Genomic DNA, 18,480 nt, shown 5'->3' with positions numbered 1-18,480 from the left:
AGATAATCAACTTCAGTCACTAATAAGGAAAATTTATTATGACATGCTGAATTTTTTAACTTATTTCTTTTATTTAAAGTATGGTTTAACCAAAGAAAAAATCATTATTAGTTTGACAGCTGAAAGTTCTTCAAGGGAGACTCTAAGCATATAGTCTCTGAGTATCTTTTTCAGAGAAACTTAATAGAAAAAGAGGACTCTTTTAAAACCCGCTATATATGGAGTGATTGCGAGGTAGAAACCACAAGTGGGATTCCAGAGAGTGCTCATTCCTGAGAACATGTAAGAGCTTCAAGTATGAATGGCTGTGGTAGAGCTGGAAACATCCATTAAGTCTACACTAGAGCTTTCACATCTTACATTTTCATCGTAATTGACAGACCCCTTCTAGGGAAGCAAATGGTGCTGGCTTAATTGGTTAAGGCTAAGCAAGGATACCATTGCATATTTTATTAGAATGATAAAATTTTTTAAAAAATTGCCAAGGGTTGTTGTAGATGTGAAATATTGATAAAGATGTGGAATAACTGGAACTCTCAAAAATTACTGGTAGAAACACAAAATGATATAATTACTCTCAAAAATAATGTGATAGTTTTTTATACAGTGAAATATAAATTTCATCATACGTCTGGGCTGTTTCAATCCAGGGTATTCACTCAAAAGATATAATCACATGTCTCTGAGAAGAATTGTGCTCAAAATTTCATGGCAGCTTTATGTATTAAAGGTCAAAGGGCAACAATTAATAAATACACAAACTGGCATATCAATTCAGTTGGATACTATTTAATAATAAAAGGTGACATAAAAGGTGACAAACCACTTATCCTGGAACAAATAGCCGAATCTTAAAAGTACAACAATATGTGAAGAAAGCCAGACATAAAAGAGTACTTTTAAATTCCATTTATAGGAATTTTTAGAAAAGGAAATCTATGGTGACAGAAAGCAGATCGTGTCTTTTGAGGGTGGTGGTGGGAATATGTGTAAGTATAAAAGCATACAAATGCCGAGGGCATTAGGGAATTTCTCATGGAGGTAGAAGTTTTCTATATCACGTTTGTGAAAGTGTTTGCTATATACCTTTGTTCAAACTCATTGATTGGTACACTTTAAATTGATGAATTTTGGGGTATGTAAACAATACCTCAAAAAAATCCATTGGAAATATTTACTAGAGTTTGTTATAGGTTCAGGTATCTCAGGTATTGAGTATTTTCTCAATTTAAAATGTTATCCACAGAAATAGTCAAAAACTTTAAATTAATAATTTATAATGCAACTTTGGAGATTTAGAGTGACTTTGTTTTTTAAAAAATTAAATAATAAGCCCTTATAGGAAAAGGAAAATCACTCATCAGAAAAATAACAGTGACAGCTAAGAAGCTGATTCTCTGATATATGAATATTTGTGTATGTATATATATATATATATATATATAGTGTGTGTATTTATATATATATATATAAATTACTACTTTCTGCTGCTTAGAAAATTAATATATTTAAATTATTTTTGCTTTAATAAAAATGAATATATTTTAATTTAAATCTGATTTTAAGTTTCAAAATTAATTTAAAATAAAAGTATTTTATAATTTCAGGAAATAATAAAACCAATTTGAGGTCATTAAATAAAACCAATTTGAGAGTCATTTCAGAATTGTGCAATTTAACTATGTTTTACTATATTTCACTTTCAGTAAAATTCTGATGTGAATATAAAATATGTGAACGCCTCAACTATAGCAAATTATCTAAAAAAAAATCTCACCAAAATACTATAATGGAGTATCAGTTACCTCTTTAAAAGATAAGGAAGCTGTGGCTTAAAGTAAATAAGTAATTGGCTCAAAGTTACAAGTCTTGGAAGTAAAAGTCTGTCTGAAATTAAAGTTTGTCCATTCTAGGTTATGGAAGTAATGTTGATTAGTTTTTGTTCCTTGAGAATGTGGCATATAGAGAAAGTAAGTTTATGTTTATATAAAAACATGACACTATTTTATCTTTTTCTTATTTAGTCTCCTGTTAGAGTCCTAAGTATCTCTGAAATATGGATGCTGGATAAGTTTACAGTATTCGGCAGTTCTCTTTTGAGCCTTTTGAGGTTATGCCAATGGGACAGAGTGCCATGGGAATTTGGTCTGAATTCTCATCCAAATGAACACCTACTGTCATTGTGTCTTGTCAGTCCTGTAGTCAGCAATGCCAACTCTCTCTTTGTGGTGAAACCCATTCAACACATAGAAAAGGCATGCCAGTGTTCCTCACTAGTTTTTGTTTATCCCCTCCTTTACCACATGATCCATTGCCCAGCTATCTTGGAGATAGAGCTAACATTCAGTTTCTCCTTGGCTATTTGGTCTGTTTGGTGTTCTATATTTCTAGGAGTTTACTCAGTTATAGTCCCATCTAAATGGTCTTCTTCAGATACCCTCTTTTCTTCTCCTTTCCCTTTTCTCTCCTTTCTTCTTTACCCCTCTCTGTCCTTATTATGTTGCTTTCAAAAGGAAGAGACCTGTTATTGAAAAATATATGCTTATGAAGCAAATTATACTACACAATCTATTTTTAAAAGTCTTCAGTTCTCTATGTTAGCAGGAACATATAATTCAAGCAGAAGTAAATCCAATGATAGTCTCCCTATGGATAACCAATATTGATCATCCATTCTTAGGACTTGAATCATATTCCTTTGCTTTTTGTTCAACTGGTCTGCTGGATGTATGCATTTAATTATAAGGTATTACAGATTGTTTTGGAACCAGATTAGGGATAAAGTCAAAATAAATGGTTTTAAAACATTAATGATCAAGGCACATATATCACAAATAGCCCAGCTCACATATTTATTTATAATTTCATACCACTATAAAACAACATGCTAAGATTGCTATATTTATTACTTATTAATGAGAATTAAAAAAAAAAAAAGGAAGAAACTCCGTGACTGGATTTGAGAGCTATTGAACCAATAAAGTGAAACCATCTTGACATTCCTAATTCTTAGCAAACCAGGAAGTTGACTATCTATATATAACAAAGATATCTTAGAACGTCAACCATACAGGGATTTGTTGCTAGCTTTTTAATAAGTATTTCTATGTACACCAGTCTATAACTTTGTGTTCATTTCTCTTGTGGATTAATTCAATCACCTCATATTTTTAGAGGACAAAATGTACAGAAAAAATTACAGTGCTAGTACAGCTTTCTCTTGTGGGGAAAGGCAACTTAGGCTGCCATCTGCAGTGGGCATTGGTCCCTCTCTTGTTGTGCCTCGTGCTTTGTTATGCATGAGTAAGCACATTAGCCTTTTCATTTCATTCATTAGACTCTTAATCCTTGATTAGTGTTTTCGAGATTCTCTCAAATACACAACTTCTTTATTTCCTTTGTGTTTGTTTTCTTTCTTTCTTTTTTTCATCTGCACTATGAAACAAAATTAACAGTTAATCGCAACAATAGCCTTGTTTCTATTGAGACCACTGGTAAATATATTAGTTTCTCATTGACATGATTAATCATGTGTAGATGAAAAATGAGAAAATATCTTCTAGCCTGGACTGTAACAGCGGCAACTGTTTCAAAGTCAGCAAGGATGGTCTGTTTTTTTGTTTGTTTGTTTTGTTTTTTAGGGTAGCTCTATTTTTTTATTTTATTTTATTTTTTATTTTATTTTTTTTAATTTTATTTTTTATAAACATATATTTTTATCCCCAGGGGTACAGGTCTGTGAATCGCCAGGTTTACACACTTCACAGCACTCACCATAGCACATACCCTCCCCAATGTCCATAACCCCACCCCCCCTCTCCCAATCCCTCTCCCCCCATCAACCCTCAGTTTGTTTTGTGAGATTAAGAGTCACTTATGGTTTGTCTCCCTCCCAATCCCATCTTGTTTTATTTACTCTTCTGCTACCCCCTTAACCCCCCATGTTGCATCTCCTCTCCCTCATATCAGGGAGATCATATGATAGTTGTCTTTCTCCGATTGACTTATTTCGCTAAGCATGATACCCTCTAGTTCCATCCACGTCGTCGCAAATGGTCTGTGTTTTAAAAGCTTGAATCACAGTATTCCACCAATCTCACATGATCAGTGTGATTTTGTCTCATAAAAAGTCTTGAGTGGATTTCTTAAAAGAAAGAAATCCATTAGGGTTCAGAACTGGTACCTTGGGAGTCTCGGAGGCTAGTTATTCGTCACCAATTCTCCAGAAATTTTTTTTCTCTTTGTTGCTTTCTTTTCTCCATTAAGCAAGATAAGATAGGTCAGAAAGTTGCTTGTGGAGTGAACAATTAATAATTGCACATTCAAAAAAAAATAATTGCACATTCAGGACACTCTTAGAAAACTTTGAAGTCCTGTATTATGCTTAACTTTATTATATATGCAACCTCACACTATCTTTTTACTCATAATTAATCTCACAGGACTAGAAACTCCTCCACCTGATTACTTTTCCACTTAGGCCATCCTTCCAGCTATGTGTAATAATATTTTCAACTACTTTTTAACATTTATGTTCATAGACACTGTCTTAAACATACTTTGATCTTGAGGTCAAAGCCAGGTAGTAAAGGAGATATATAAATTTAATAGAAATCAGTTCCTAGGGGCGCCTGGGTGGCTCAGTGGGTTAAGCCGCTGCCTTCGGCTCAGGTCATGATCTCAGGGTCCTGGGATCGAGCCCCACATCGGGCTCTCTGCTCAGCGGGGAGCCTGCTTCCTCCTCTCTCTCTCTCTCTCTGCCTGCCTCTCTGTCTACTTGTGATCTCTGTCAAATAAACAAATAAAGTCTTTAAAAAAAGAAAAAAAAAAAAAGAAATCAGTTCCTAGAAGTCAATATGACAAGTAACCAGCAGTGAAATGACATAAATCATACTTGCACTGAATTTGTGTAGATAATTCATTTTTGCCTAATTTCAGAATATCTTCTGAGCAATGATACTGTTAAGAAAAAGTTCATTTAAAAATATTATTAATTAATTTTTGTCTCTTAATCTTTATTTCCACAAGGTAGTAGGATCATAAACTGCCTCATTTTTCTTTTCTATTTCTCTCCTTAGGATGCTTCCATTGCACACAGATTCCACATCATGAGAGAAAAACACCCAGAAAAATTCAACAGTAGGTAAGGTAACAAATGATGAAATTATAATTGTGGTTTGTGTTGATGAATTATGTTATGAATAGGATCACTATATGATATAAAATATTTTACTTAAAAGGCTGGATAACATTGGGTGTGTGTGTAAGACTTGGGACAAAAGTGTGAATGAATTTAATTTTTCCTCTTTGGTTTTAATGAGACTCCAGTGAGGAATGCAATGGTCATCTCTAGTCCATTCTCATGTGTGGAAAAGAAGAGTTTTGAGTGTCTAAGATGAAATGATAAGATATATGGGAAGTCTTTACATAGTTAAGGATATGAGGAGGTGAACCTCCTAAATACCAAAGGAAAACATGGAACTGTGATTTGATAGTGCTGAGTTACTGTGTATTTCAAAGGTGTCGGGTAGGGCGTGGCATCTTTGTACTGTCCATCCAGTACTGGCCTCAACCAAAGGGAAAATGAACCAGAGAATTATCAATGCTAACATAAACTAATTTTAAAGATTTATTCTTTGAAGAGAAGAGCATTAACAATCAGAATTAGTTTTGCTACTATAGTAATACACATTTTTCCCTTCCAAATGTAGATGTTGACTTTTTTGGATATTCAGGGACAATAGGGAAAGGTTTGGTTTTGTATCTTCCCATTTCTAGACAGAAATCTACTTTCTCCCCTCCATCCCCCAGAAAAATGGGACAGAAGAAGTGAATCATCTTTGCTTCAGTTATACCTACTTCTACTGTGTTCATTTCACAGCATTACAAAATCACAATCTGCCTTTCTATGCAGATACTTGATTTATATATTAATGTTCAAAGCTCAAGGCTCTGTAGCCCTGTATGTGGCGAGTTTAACAACCCTCAAAATCATAATTTGTGCCATTATGTTTTGCCTTTCCTCTTATAGTTGAGCCAGGTACAATTCTCATTTAAAGAAAATGGAAGAAGTATATATATGAATATGTACATGTACACATCATATCTTTAGAAGAATTAAAAATCTTTTTACTCTGGGTTCCTCCTGGAAAAGGGAACTAAATGGTTGAGGTGGAGACTAAATTTTTACTGTATATTTTTGTGTGTGTGAATTTTATGCCATTTGTATTATAAAATTTAGTGGAGAGCTCATTAAAATTTCGTACCTGTAAGTTTTCATTTTATATAGAATAGACACTTTCATTTTACAAGATTTAATTTTATTTCATGAAATATATGAAAATAAATTGATCTAACAACGAGCTCATAATCACCTTATGGTAAATTTCAGCACATATTGATATACCTTGAATGTCCTGGAAATGAACATAACTGTTAATGCACATAAAACCATATTATCAAATCTAGACTGCTTGCTCAGGTGCCATCCCATGAAGCATTCCTGTGTTGATATTCATATGTTAACGTATGAAGCAATATGAAGCATTTCAAGTAAAAAAATAATTGTTTGAGAATGAGGCATGCAGTGTCCCCCATCCAGGAGTTTCACAATTTTAAAAGCCCATTAAAGACTTTAAGGGGGAAAAAAAGCTTTAATGGGGAAAAAAACTTTGATAATGTTTAAGGCATTTTTGTTCCAAACTTAGCAGAGAGAGAGAGAGAGAGAAACAGAAGAGATGGTGGCAGAGGAAAGAAAGGAGAATTCAAAGTATAGAGAAAGTATAGCAATGTATTCATGTGATAATCACATTGACATACTGTATATAAGAATGCCAGTATTTATGATCCTCTCTCAAGTGTCCGAGGTAATAAAACTTCTGTTATTCACATATATCTACGTAATTTTTTATTATTGATTGCAGTACTAATTTATGACATTCCTTGCTGCCCAATGTGTGGTTAAATTCTATGTACAGCAGTGTGTTTGTACACATCCCAAAGTACTTAAAAGGTGTAAAACTATATCCTTTTGAAGCTTATTTGTAAATTTGAGGGATGAATAAACCTTGTATAGTTTAAAGGGAATATTTCATTTGGAACAGTGCTAATACAGAAAACACCTTTTAGATTGGCATACTTCACATGTTTCTGTTGTGAGTTCAGAGAATGCCAGGTGTATAGTAGAAGCTCAATGTATTTTCTGTTTTTAGCTAACGGCTCTAAAATTGCATATATAACCAGGTAAGTTAGACATGTATATTTCAACCTGTACTTTTGCAGATTGTCTTCACTCAGAATTACAAGTATTTAGATAATACCCTAAACTATAATGCAACATATTCAGAATATGAAAATTTTCTAATACATTTTTATGAGGAATATTGTGCACAAGCATTTTCATACTTAAAAGGGCAGATTTTCAGATATCAACTCTTTCGTATTTTGAGGGATTTGCAAATGGATTTTTTTAAATACTCCTAATAATGGTGTTTCAGATCAGATCTCTTGTCACAATAAATCATATGCCATTAATATTATCCTCTAGCATGCTCACCTTGAAATTCATTTATATTTTAAAGAACCTGATGTTTCTAACATTATCTTAAGGAAATTAATTACCAAAATATATAGTTCTCTTTATGCTTCTTCTGACAGAAATTGAAAGAACTGGGGAAGATAATGATTTTTCCGGTGCTTAGGAGAGTGCTAGTTGAGAGGTTTATATCATATTCTTTTCCAAATTTTTATGTTAATCTAAGTTAACTGTTGAAAGGAAGTATGCTATTTAACTTTCTAAACTTTGAGATATTCTTCAAACTGAAATCTTTCTCATTATTTTAAATTCAAACAATCCTTAAACTATTTATGCTACTATTTTTAAAATTTTTTTTATTTATGCTACTATTATTTAGAACCCTTTATTACATGATACCAGTATTTAAAACACTAACTTGTCTATTACTATTAACTATCACGTTTGTGCTCTTGTAATTAACATACATTACTGGTTCTCCTGGTCTATTGAGAGTAGAGCATTGTAAGTTCTTCCTTTAAAACAATGATAGTAATCATTGTATATTGACACACTGAAATATGCATCCATTAAAATGATCATTATAAGAATTTTGAAAAAAATATAAAACTGCTTAACTCCATGAGTGAAATCTTACAACACTGACAAGGATTTACAAGTAATATGCAAAATGGAACTAGTTATAGAAACAGTATTTGTGATGTTACAAAGAGTTATTAATATTGTAGTTATAGCTTGTTTTCAAAGAACTAATTCAAGTTTCTAACAAAAAATAAACAACACTTGATACAGTTTGCTGGCAAACACTGATAGCCCACAATATTCCACAAAGATACTATTTCACTAAGTCCACAAGTAAGTGCTTATTTAATAAGTATCTGGTCTCAAACCTCCTGAATGAGACAAAGATCGTTTTTTTAGCCTTTTTTTCAGAGGAATATACTTCATTGCTGTTCTACTTTCTGCTTTTTATGAAGAAATCTACAACTAGAGAACTGAAATTGGTGTGTGAATTTAAGTAAAGCAGTTTAACTCATCCTCTGTGTAGCAATATCAGATGTGTCGGAGGGCCTTACCCTTCACGTGTGTGAAGGAAGAAACAAAACAGACAAATTGGTATATCAGACTTATACTTCATCACTATATTAATAAACCCTAGTATAAAAGAGAAACTAAGCTCTCCAAATTACCCAAGAAATTAAGGGCAGACATGAATTTAGAAAATTTGCCTTTGCCTTTAAAATCACATTCATTCTGTGGAGTGATTCTGTCCCCCCCCCCTTCACAGTAGATTTGGGGAGATCTTAGAGTGAGACTCTTTCTGGGACTTTAGTATCTATACATGGCATGGAACATAATGAGCCCTTTGTAGGTATTTGCTAAATGTATTTACTAAATTATTTATTACTGAGTGGTATATTTGTCTTTTAAATACCTAACTACTTTTATAGTTTACCCTTTTTATAGTGCCAAAGCTGTGATAGAAAAAATAAAGTTGAAATATGCCTAGAATGAGTCTTCATTCTAAGTAACTATTCTTTTAGGTGCTAATAATGCCTTTTTAGTTTCTCACTATGGTGTTCATGTACTTCATTTCCAAAGACTCCAGAAATATCAATAAATAAGTGAAAATCCTCCTGTTTAAATCTCTGAGCATTGTGAATGTCTTGCTAATGAATAATACAAGCTTTGTAGATTTGTTTAGCACTTGTTATCTTCAACTTTATAGGTCAACAATATGTAATCATCAATCAATTATTAATATTTTTTGGTGATAGTGAACTGAAGACAGTATAAAATAAATCACTCCCTCTTTTTCCCTCTGTAGTAATTTTGTAAGTTGTGTATCATATGATATTAAGCCAAAGATAATAAAACAAATTTTGCATAAATGATAAGAAAAGATATTTTATGGAAGCAAATATTTTTATTGGTCAGAATAACTCATAAAATATCCTATTGATCTTGACATGCCAATTTTATACGTGTATTTACTTAAAACTGTGTATATGTATATATGTTCTTAACTTGGAAATTGGATTTTTCCATATATTCTGTACTATATTATATGTGATATATTGTAATTTCCAAGTTAATAGAGAAATAAAACTTACAATTTTTTTTTTTAACTTTCCAGCTTGTTGTAGGGGCAAAGCAGACAGACAAGAATAGTGAAATAAAATTGTTGATTATTATCTAGACAGAAAAGTTCCAGCTAAAATTTAAGGCTTAAGAATAAAATAATATTTCAGTAGTGATAGAATAATTCTGTATCATAACCAGGTATTTCTATTTATTATCTAAAGATTAATGAGAAGTTGTTTTTCTGAATTCAGTAAAATAAATTTTTCAGAGCTTTAAGAGGAATGCTCAAATTCTTATATCATGATGACATCTTCATATATCAGATCTTCCCCATATACTATAAATATTTTAATGTGTGTTTAATAAAAGCCAGTTAAAATTATCTTTCAATAAATTTCATGATATAAAGTCTTAACATACGTATCTTATTTTTTTTAAGTCAATTACAATATGGCAAATAAAACAAGATATTCCTTCTGTTTTATCTCTGAATGTTTTTAGTACATATATTTATAGACTTTCATTTGTAGGAATACATCTTTTCTTACACTTTGAAATTATAAATTTTACATAATAACTTTTATTGGTATTTTTAAAAATCTGTAGAATAATTGATTTTTAAATTAAAGACATATTCACACTCCATTAAGAACAATGTAAGTGAAGACAGAATGGAGTCTGCATTGTCTTTAAGGCATTTGACCTCACTTTTGCAACCATCAGTAAAGACAGCTTCATTATTGTATAGTGAAACATTTTATTTATTTAACAGTGTACATAATTCCACTTTATGTAAAAGGTACCATCTTTTATATACTAGGGAAATAGTACTACTGATATTAAAAATTAAACATTTTTATTAGTAGTATCCTGAATAAAATCTATATTTATTAGAAAAGTTAGTGTTGTACAGGGAGAGACCTTTTGGACAAAATTATATTCTTGTGAGAATTCTGTATCCTAAATCATTTTTTATGTTTTCATTTTCTGTATACCTAACCAATTTTTGTCTTTTCAGAAAAATAGAAAGATACTCATTTTTCATTCTCACTTAGAATGACTACTCAATTATATCTTTTAGATAACATTCCTTGACATTTTTTGTGTCAGCATTATTACTAAATCGGTGTTTCTACATGACTAAACTATGATCTGTGTATAAGCCATTTAGTGCATAGATAAATAGGTGGATTGGTAATATACAGACTTACATAGATGTATGCATATATATCCGTGATGCATAGATTTATATATATGTGTACTCATATATTTTCTGAGAGTTTCACTTTTTTATATTATGTAAATTTTTCATAACTATATGTATTCTTATTATACATATATTTATCATATAAGGCTTTTAAAATAATTTACTAGTAGTTGTGCTATCCTCTTCATATATTTTCATTTGTATGTTGAAACACATTTAGATATTTCATCTGAGCAGGTAGCAATATGAATGGTTATATGAGTCAGAGTTGTGTGCATACTGATATAGGACATTCAATCCACCTGAATCTTCTGGCAGTATTTCCTGGTTTCATTAAATCAGAATACTCACTTTTGTTTCCAGGCTGTTCAAAATCATGTGTGTAAGATAGTTCTTTGGAATGGAGTGAGAACTTGAGGGTAAATAAGGAAGAGATCCAATGACTTTTCTTCCTTTCTTTTTTGCCTCTCTCTGATCTCTCCAAAGTTCTTATTTCTGCCCTCATTCTCTGTCTTTTTTTTTCTTTACTCTTGCCACTAGAGCGGAGTAACACAACTATCAGTGAAGATCCTGAAGTTTGGATAAAATAGTGCTCATCTGCTATTGATTTGGCTGATTATTTCTTTTGCAGACACTTATTAGAGGAGCTCTTTTTATATGATGGACATCTAGCTAGACACTGATATGTGAGGCAAATGAGGAAAATGAATTTGGGGTTACATAGAAAGCATAGTGATAGGTTGTGCAGAAAAATATAGACAGGTAGAAAAGGTTACATTGTATTAATACAGAGGAGAGGATATTTCCTAGGGCTCCCAAGTTGGTGACCATTTAGCTCTAAATGATGTATATTGCAGTAGGGGCCACTTTTATGTTCTCTGATTTAGCTGAGGAAGGAAAAACATTTAATTCTAGTTTCTGTTTGCCAGATACTTACATTTTATTAGTATCATTTTCATGCAAATATTCTAAAAATTTTCTTGTTTGATTTTGCCTTTCTTTTCCTGGGATTTGTGTTTTTGCTTTACATGTGTTTTGCATGTGTTTTATGCAAAAGTTTCATATACACACACTCACATACACACACACAAGCACATAGTCACTTCTTAGGATACCAAATTAAGAAAAGAGATTTGTGAACTAACAGTAGTTAATTCAGGGATGTCTACAAAATCACAACTGAATAATCCAAGATACAGTGAATTTTCCTGTAAGAAAGAATACAGAATGGTAAGAAAGGAGTTTAGGGAAAATATTTCTACCCATTATTACAGATTCTATGCCTACATGGAAATTTGTGGGAAATATTTGTGAAATTAAAACACAAGTAAATTATTTCTTGTTTGTTATAAGGTGACATTATATACACATACATATGTATATTTGTGTATAAATTTTATTTTTAGATTTACATATGTATAGTTATATACATATGTAAATTTCAATTAGTGTATAGTAAATAAATGATCAATTTTTAGGCAAAAACAAAAGATAAGCTTAACCAGCTGTTAAAGCTGATGTTTCTGGGAACCTTATCCCTAGTTTACAAAGTGCTTTTGTATTAAAAAACGCTAAAGGTCCCATTTCCTTTGTATCCAGGCCCACTCCCTTTTTCGGATTGGTTTGTGGAACTATAACAAGAACCAGTTGTGCTCTGGGGACTGAGGGGATCCACTGAACTAATGAGACAAGGGACAGCTGACTTTGGGGAATGAGCATTGACCGATGTCAATGACAGAAATTTTTCTTTGGACATTCATAGATATTTGGAATTGAATATCATCCAATTGTTCTGTCTTTTGTATAGATACAGCTAGTTCCACATAAATTAATTTGATATTAAGTTTAAATATCTAATTTATAATATCCATATGCTTTAGAATTCAGTTATCAATAATATAATAAAAGTGTTTTTTTGGTTGTTATAGAATAAACTCTCTTGATTCTTGGTGGAAATAATCCCTGGGAACAATTTTGAGAACCCTTTTTATAGGACATATTAAGTATACAGTGAGTCTATCTTGAACTCTTTCCAAAGAGGTTAATCACCTCATTATAAGGTAATTTTACCTAGAATAATCCTCTAGCATGGCTAATTGGAACTAATTTGGTGTTCTCCATTGCCTCCTGTTCTACCTGAGCATTAGTTACTGATGCCTTTCTTTTGGTAATACCTATTCTTATACAGATATGTTCAGCATTATTTGCTGACTGAGAGTAATTAATCCTAATATATTAATCTCAAATGACTAATGTACTTTAAAAAAAAGAATAAGAAGAGTTCCCTGATATAAATTTTTTTGAAGAGAAAAATAATATTCTCACTTAGGCAACATTTTGAAGTTTGTATATTCTGTTTTATATTTCTACATGACTGGTATTTTCACCAAGTAGAGAATCTTACTTAAGCAACATATATATATATATATATATATATATATATATATATATATATATACACACACACACACACACACACAAGTCCTAAAATATGAAGAATTTATTTCCTCAGTGGGTAAGATTTCTGGAGAGAATTAGAAAGTATAAGTACAACATCTTGATTTATTATGATTTTTAATTGTAATTTCTCTGTATTTTCTCTCTTCTCATCTTTGCTTCTAGCAAGAAAAATACCAGAAACTCTATATAGCTTTATTCTATTTTTTTTAAGATTTTATTTTTAAAACAATTTTTTAAAAGATTTTAATTTATTTATTATCTGACAGAGAGAAAGACAGCAAGAGAGAGAACACAAGCAAGGGGAGTGGGAGAGAGAGAAGCAGGCTTCCTGCTGAGAAGTGAGCCCAATGAAGGGCTTGATCCAAGGACCCTGGGATCATGACCTGAGCTGAATTGAAGGCAGACACTTAACCACTGAGCCACCCAGGCGGCCCTAAGATTTTATTTGGCAGCATTTATAAGGGGCCAAAAATATGCTGAGAATTGTCAAGGTATCCCTGTTTCATAACAAACTATTTGCCAATATATAACTAGAGTTCACTATTCTTTACCCATTAAGATTGTTCCTGTGTCGTCTATACCCTCACTAATGGCTTCCTAAGGCTTCCTCATTGTCTACCTGTCCCTTCTAGATTCTGTTCATCCTTCAGTTCTGAAGCAAATATTGTGGCAACATTTTACTTCCATGGATCAAAAATCTCTTCTGTTTTCTCTGGCTACATAACAAACTACTTGAAAGCTTTGCAGTATAAAATAGCTGTTTTATGTGTGTAGCTTCCATGGGTCAGCAATTTGAACAGGGCAAAACAGGGATGACGTATCTCTTTCATCATCTCCAGGTCCTCAGTTGGGCAGACAGGATTGGAAGGGATTGGATTGGCTGGAGGCATGGTTACTCTCGAGTCTGGTTGCTGATGCTGGTTGTTGGTTGAGATTTACCTGGAGCATTGTGTTGGTCAGTGTCCTTTCCTTCCTCTGTCTTTTGTTCCATCCAAGCCATAACAGTTTAGATGATGCCTGTCCACACCGGGGAGAGTCATCTACTTTGCTGAGTCCACCAATGTAATGCTAATCTCATCCAGAAACTTTTACACACACACACACACACACACACACACACACACAATGTTTAATCTGGACACCCTGTGGTCAGTCAAATTGTCACGTAGTATTAACTGTCAGAGCACCTGCAGTTGACTTCTTTATGTGACCTGGGCTTTCTCAGTGTGATAGCTTAGTATGGCCATACCTGTGAATGGCAAGCTCAGGCCTCCACAAGTGAGTGTCTCAAGAGAACAGGAGGAAGCTAAAGCTATATGCCCCTTTTTCACTTAGCTTTGGAAGTCTTAGAGTTTCATGTTTACTGTACATTTATTGACAGACTTTCATGATCACGAAACTTACCGGACTGTTTGGCATTAAATATTAATCCTACATATATTTCTTTCCCCATTCCTCTCCATCCTTACAGTACCCATTTCTAGTATTCCCCCATTCTTTTCAGGCCTTCTTGATTTACTCTTCGAAGTGACCCTGACTTCTATTTCAATAAGAAAAAATTAAAAACACCCCATAGTAAGTGATGAACTTAACTCCCAATACCAGAGCAACAATGCATCTGCATCCACATCCATCCTTCCCTCAACCTTTGAACGCAGCATGTAAGCTAGCTATCTCTTAGTCAAGGACCAGTGTGCCTTGTGACCTATGTCCTCTCTGTCCCATAGCCACCGTCTATTTCCCTCAACCTTGGACTGGACTTTAACCCTCTCTCCTACATCTTCCCTGTCCAACCACTCCAAGTTCTTTTCTAACAGCTTCCAAACAAGCTATGCCTAGTTTCTCTTCATTGTTAACAAAAAAAAAAAAAAAAAAGTCTCCTGATCTTGCTTTTCTTCAGCTTACCTCATGTCTTTTATCATTTTCACAACCAGACTCTGAATAAATTATCACTACTGTCCGGTTGCTCATTCATTCCTTTTTGAAAACCATTCCAATCGGATTCTCTTTATGTGTAAGTGAAAACTGTTCTTACACACACACAGACACACACACACACACACACACAGAGTTATATATATATATATATATATATTTTTTTTTTTTTTTTTTTTTGGCCTCTACAGAAATTGAATTTGAATTTGTCATTTACTCTCATCCTAAAACTTCTGCTTTCGTCCATAAATACGCTGTTTTAACTGTTCCGACTCAGTGTGAATTTATTTATGACTTCCTTCTGTCTAATCAATCCATAATTGTTCTTGGTCCTCAGAATTCTGAGATAACACTCTTCCTTAGTTTATCTTCTCAAATCTCTTCAAACTTAAAGATTGATCTTTTTTTTAATAAAGATTTTATTTATTTATTTGACAGAGATCACAAGTAGGCAGAGAGAGAGAGAGAGAGAGGAGGAAGCAGGCTCCTTGCTGAGCAGGGAGCCAGATGCGGAGCTCGATCCCAGGACCCTGGGATCATGACCCAAGGGGAAGGCAGAGGCTTTAACCCACTGAGCCACCCAGGTGCCCCAAGATTGATCTTTTAAAAATGCTTTCTTTTCTTGAACCAACTAATTGCTCAAATCCTTACTAGGCTCTCGACAATCTGGTTCCTGGCCTGACTTTGGGCCTTCTCTCTGAGTTTTGTCTTCGCCTTTTGTTATGTCTGCCTTTCCCAGCCTTTTAAGTCAGCGATTGCTCTTCAATAGACTGAAGATACCTGCTTCCATGCTGCTTCCTAAGGATAGTGCTCCCTTGTTCTGCCATCTAAATCAGGCTCCCAAACCACCCTGCACTTCCTTTTTGTAGAATTTGTAGAGGACTAATACTTGAAATATTACTTGGTATATTGTTTTAAATTCCTTCATGTATTTTGCTTTAACTATCTGGCCCATCCTTTTCCCAAACTATGCTTTTAATGCATTTACCACTTCATGACTGAGTTAGGAAGAAAGAGATTACAGTTCTCAGTGATTACATTTCAAGATACTTGAAATTCTTGTCAGGGACCAAAGTTTGAAAATAGTTTTGGAAATTTCATAATTCTGACTTATAAATATCAAAAGTAGAGGTCTGAAGGACTCAAAGTATGAGATGCGTGTTAAAATCATGATTCTGATATCATAGAGATCTTGAAGTGATCTGAAACAATAGGAAAGCTTTATTTAAAAAATGTGTGTATTTTTTATGGCACTTCCAATGTGTTTGGCAATATATAGTTAACTAGTAAATACTTGGGAAATTACTTTTGAAACTTGTGGTACACGGGAAATCATGATAGTGGAACGAGGCAAAGCAAATATTACAAATAAAGGGAGATTTTACTGATTGCTATTTCTATACTGTTTCTAACTTAGAATTTTTCATTTTTATTTTTAAAAATCCAATTATGCTTTTGTCAGACTTTCAGCTTTTCAGAATACTAAACTTCATTTTTTTAAAATGTAGGCTTCATTACAATACTAAGCCTAACAAACCTGTAGAATCGTTAATGCAGAATAACGTTTATTTTTGTTTACGTAGACACATGTACATAGCTTTTATTAAAGTTATTGGAATGAAGTCAGATGTTTGTTTTAGCAGATTTTTTTGCAATTTGATGTTTAGTATTTTTAAACTATTTTTTTCTTATTGTGGGAAAACATATATAACACGTTTCACTTTAATTATTTTTATGTGTACATTTCAGTGGCATTAAGTACATTCATATTGTTGTGCAACCACTACCACTGTCCATCTCCAAACGTTTTTACCTTCTGAAACTGAAGCACTGTGACTGTTCAATGGTAATTCCTGTCCTTGCCGTCTTCTCAGTGCCTGGCAACCACCATTCTACTTTATGTATCTATGAATTTGACTCCTCTAGATACCTCCTACAAATGGATCTGTGCAGTATTTGTCCCTTTTTTGATTTTTTCCTTTAACATACTTTTAGTTCATTTTGTAGCACGTGACACCATTTCCTCTTGCCTTCCTCAGCTTAACTACTGTTCCATTGTATGTACATACTTCATTTTGTTTATCTGTTCTTCTGCTGATAGACATTTGAGTTTCCATCTTTTGGCTATTGTGAATAAATCTGCTAAGAATAGTGGTATACAAATATTTGTCTAAGTCCTAAGTTAATTTTAAAGGCATTTTAAATTCTTTGAAAGTCAGGTTTAAAAAAAGTTATAATCTACATTAGAATAATTTTATCCAGCATGGACATTAGATAGGGCTTAGGACATCTCGGTCTTCTAGTAATTAAGTAATTGGGTGTTTTCTGGGTTTCATTCTCTTCCTTCCTTCTTTCCTTCCTTTATCATTTCTTCCTTCTCTCTCCCCCTCTTTCTCACCCTTTTCTCCCCATCTTTGGAGTATAATAGAAAGAGAAGTATTGTTCAATACTGACTTTTCTTTAAAACCTATATGGGCCTCTTATTTTATTTTAGTATTCCCTTGACTTGCTATGTAATGTGCCTTTTAAAACTAGGTCACTCCTCTTCTCTGAAAACTTTTATTAAGTGCTGAGAGAAAACTGAGTAAAAGTATTTAAGAAACTAAATAATCTCCAAATAGGAGATGTACCCCATAACCAAAATGTAAATGTTTTATGTACAGACATAAAATATATACAATTTTCTTAGACAAATATTGACTCATGAGAAATTACTTCTCATTTTATGGCTTAATGTTCCGGTATTCTAAGAATACTCTTTTACCTATCATTTATTCAGTAAAGAATTAAAGATATGCATATTTCTTTTCATTTAAAAAAAAATGATTACTGCTAAGTTTAGGGGGAAAAAAAAAGCAACAAAGTTGACAACTTTAACACTGGCACCCATAAGGCCATTTTACATTATTTTCCATTATTTTTAATGTGTAACTTGAGAAATATTTATTATACTATGAAAGTGCTTGGAAAATAAGTAAGGTTAATAATTAAATATTCTGCCTGCCCTTGAAAAGTCTGTTGTCCAGCAGGGAAGCCAAACCAAATATGTAATCACAATAAAATGTGGTAAAGACTGTCACTGAGGTTAAGTGCAAAATTGAGTGCATTGTGCTGCCAGGGGGAAGTATCTATTTCTGTCTGCAGTAAGGAAAGAAGATATCCCTCCAAAAGGTATTCTTGTACCCATACAACTCCTTACAGCATTGTCACCAGGTTCCTCCACCAGAAGTCACACATGTCACTTGTGCTCACATTATGT

At 32.9% G+C, this 18,480-nt stretch overlaps 1 protein-coding gene across 1 annotated transcript in view; it reads left to right on the top strand.

The window, feature by feature from the left end:
* Positions 1 to 18,480, top strand: part of DGKB (diacylglycerol kinase beta) — a 723,782-nt gene that overhangs the window by 406,333 nt on the left and 298,969 nt on the right. The window contains 1 exon segment of the mRNA XM_047695654.1: positions 5,079 to 5,143. Coding sequence (XP_047551610.1) covers positions 5,079 to 5,143 — 65 coding nt within the window.

Source organism: Lutra lutra, chromosome 11 (genome assembly GCF_902655055.1).
Source record: "Lutra lutra chromosome 11, mLutLut1.2, whole genome shotgun sequence".
NCBI classification, from domain to species: domain Eukaryota; kingdom Metazoa; phylum Chordata; class Mammalia; order Carnivora; family Mustelidae; genus Lutra; species Lutra lutra.
The sequence above is the reverse complement of the archived record's forward strand: the minus strand, read 5'-3'. Positions and strand labels throughout refer to the sequence as shown.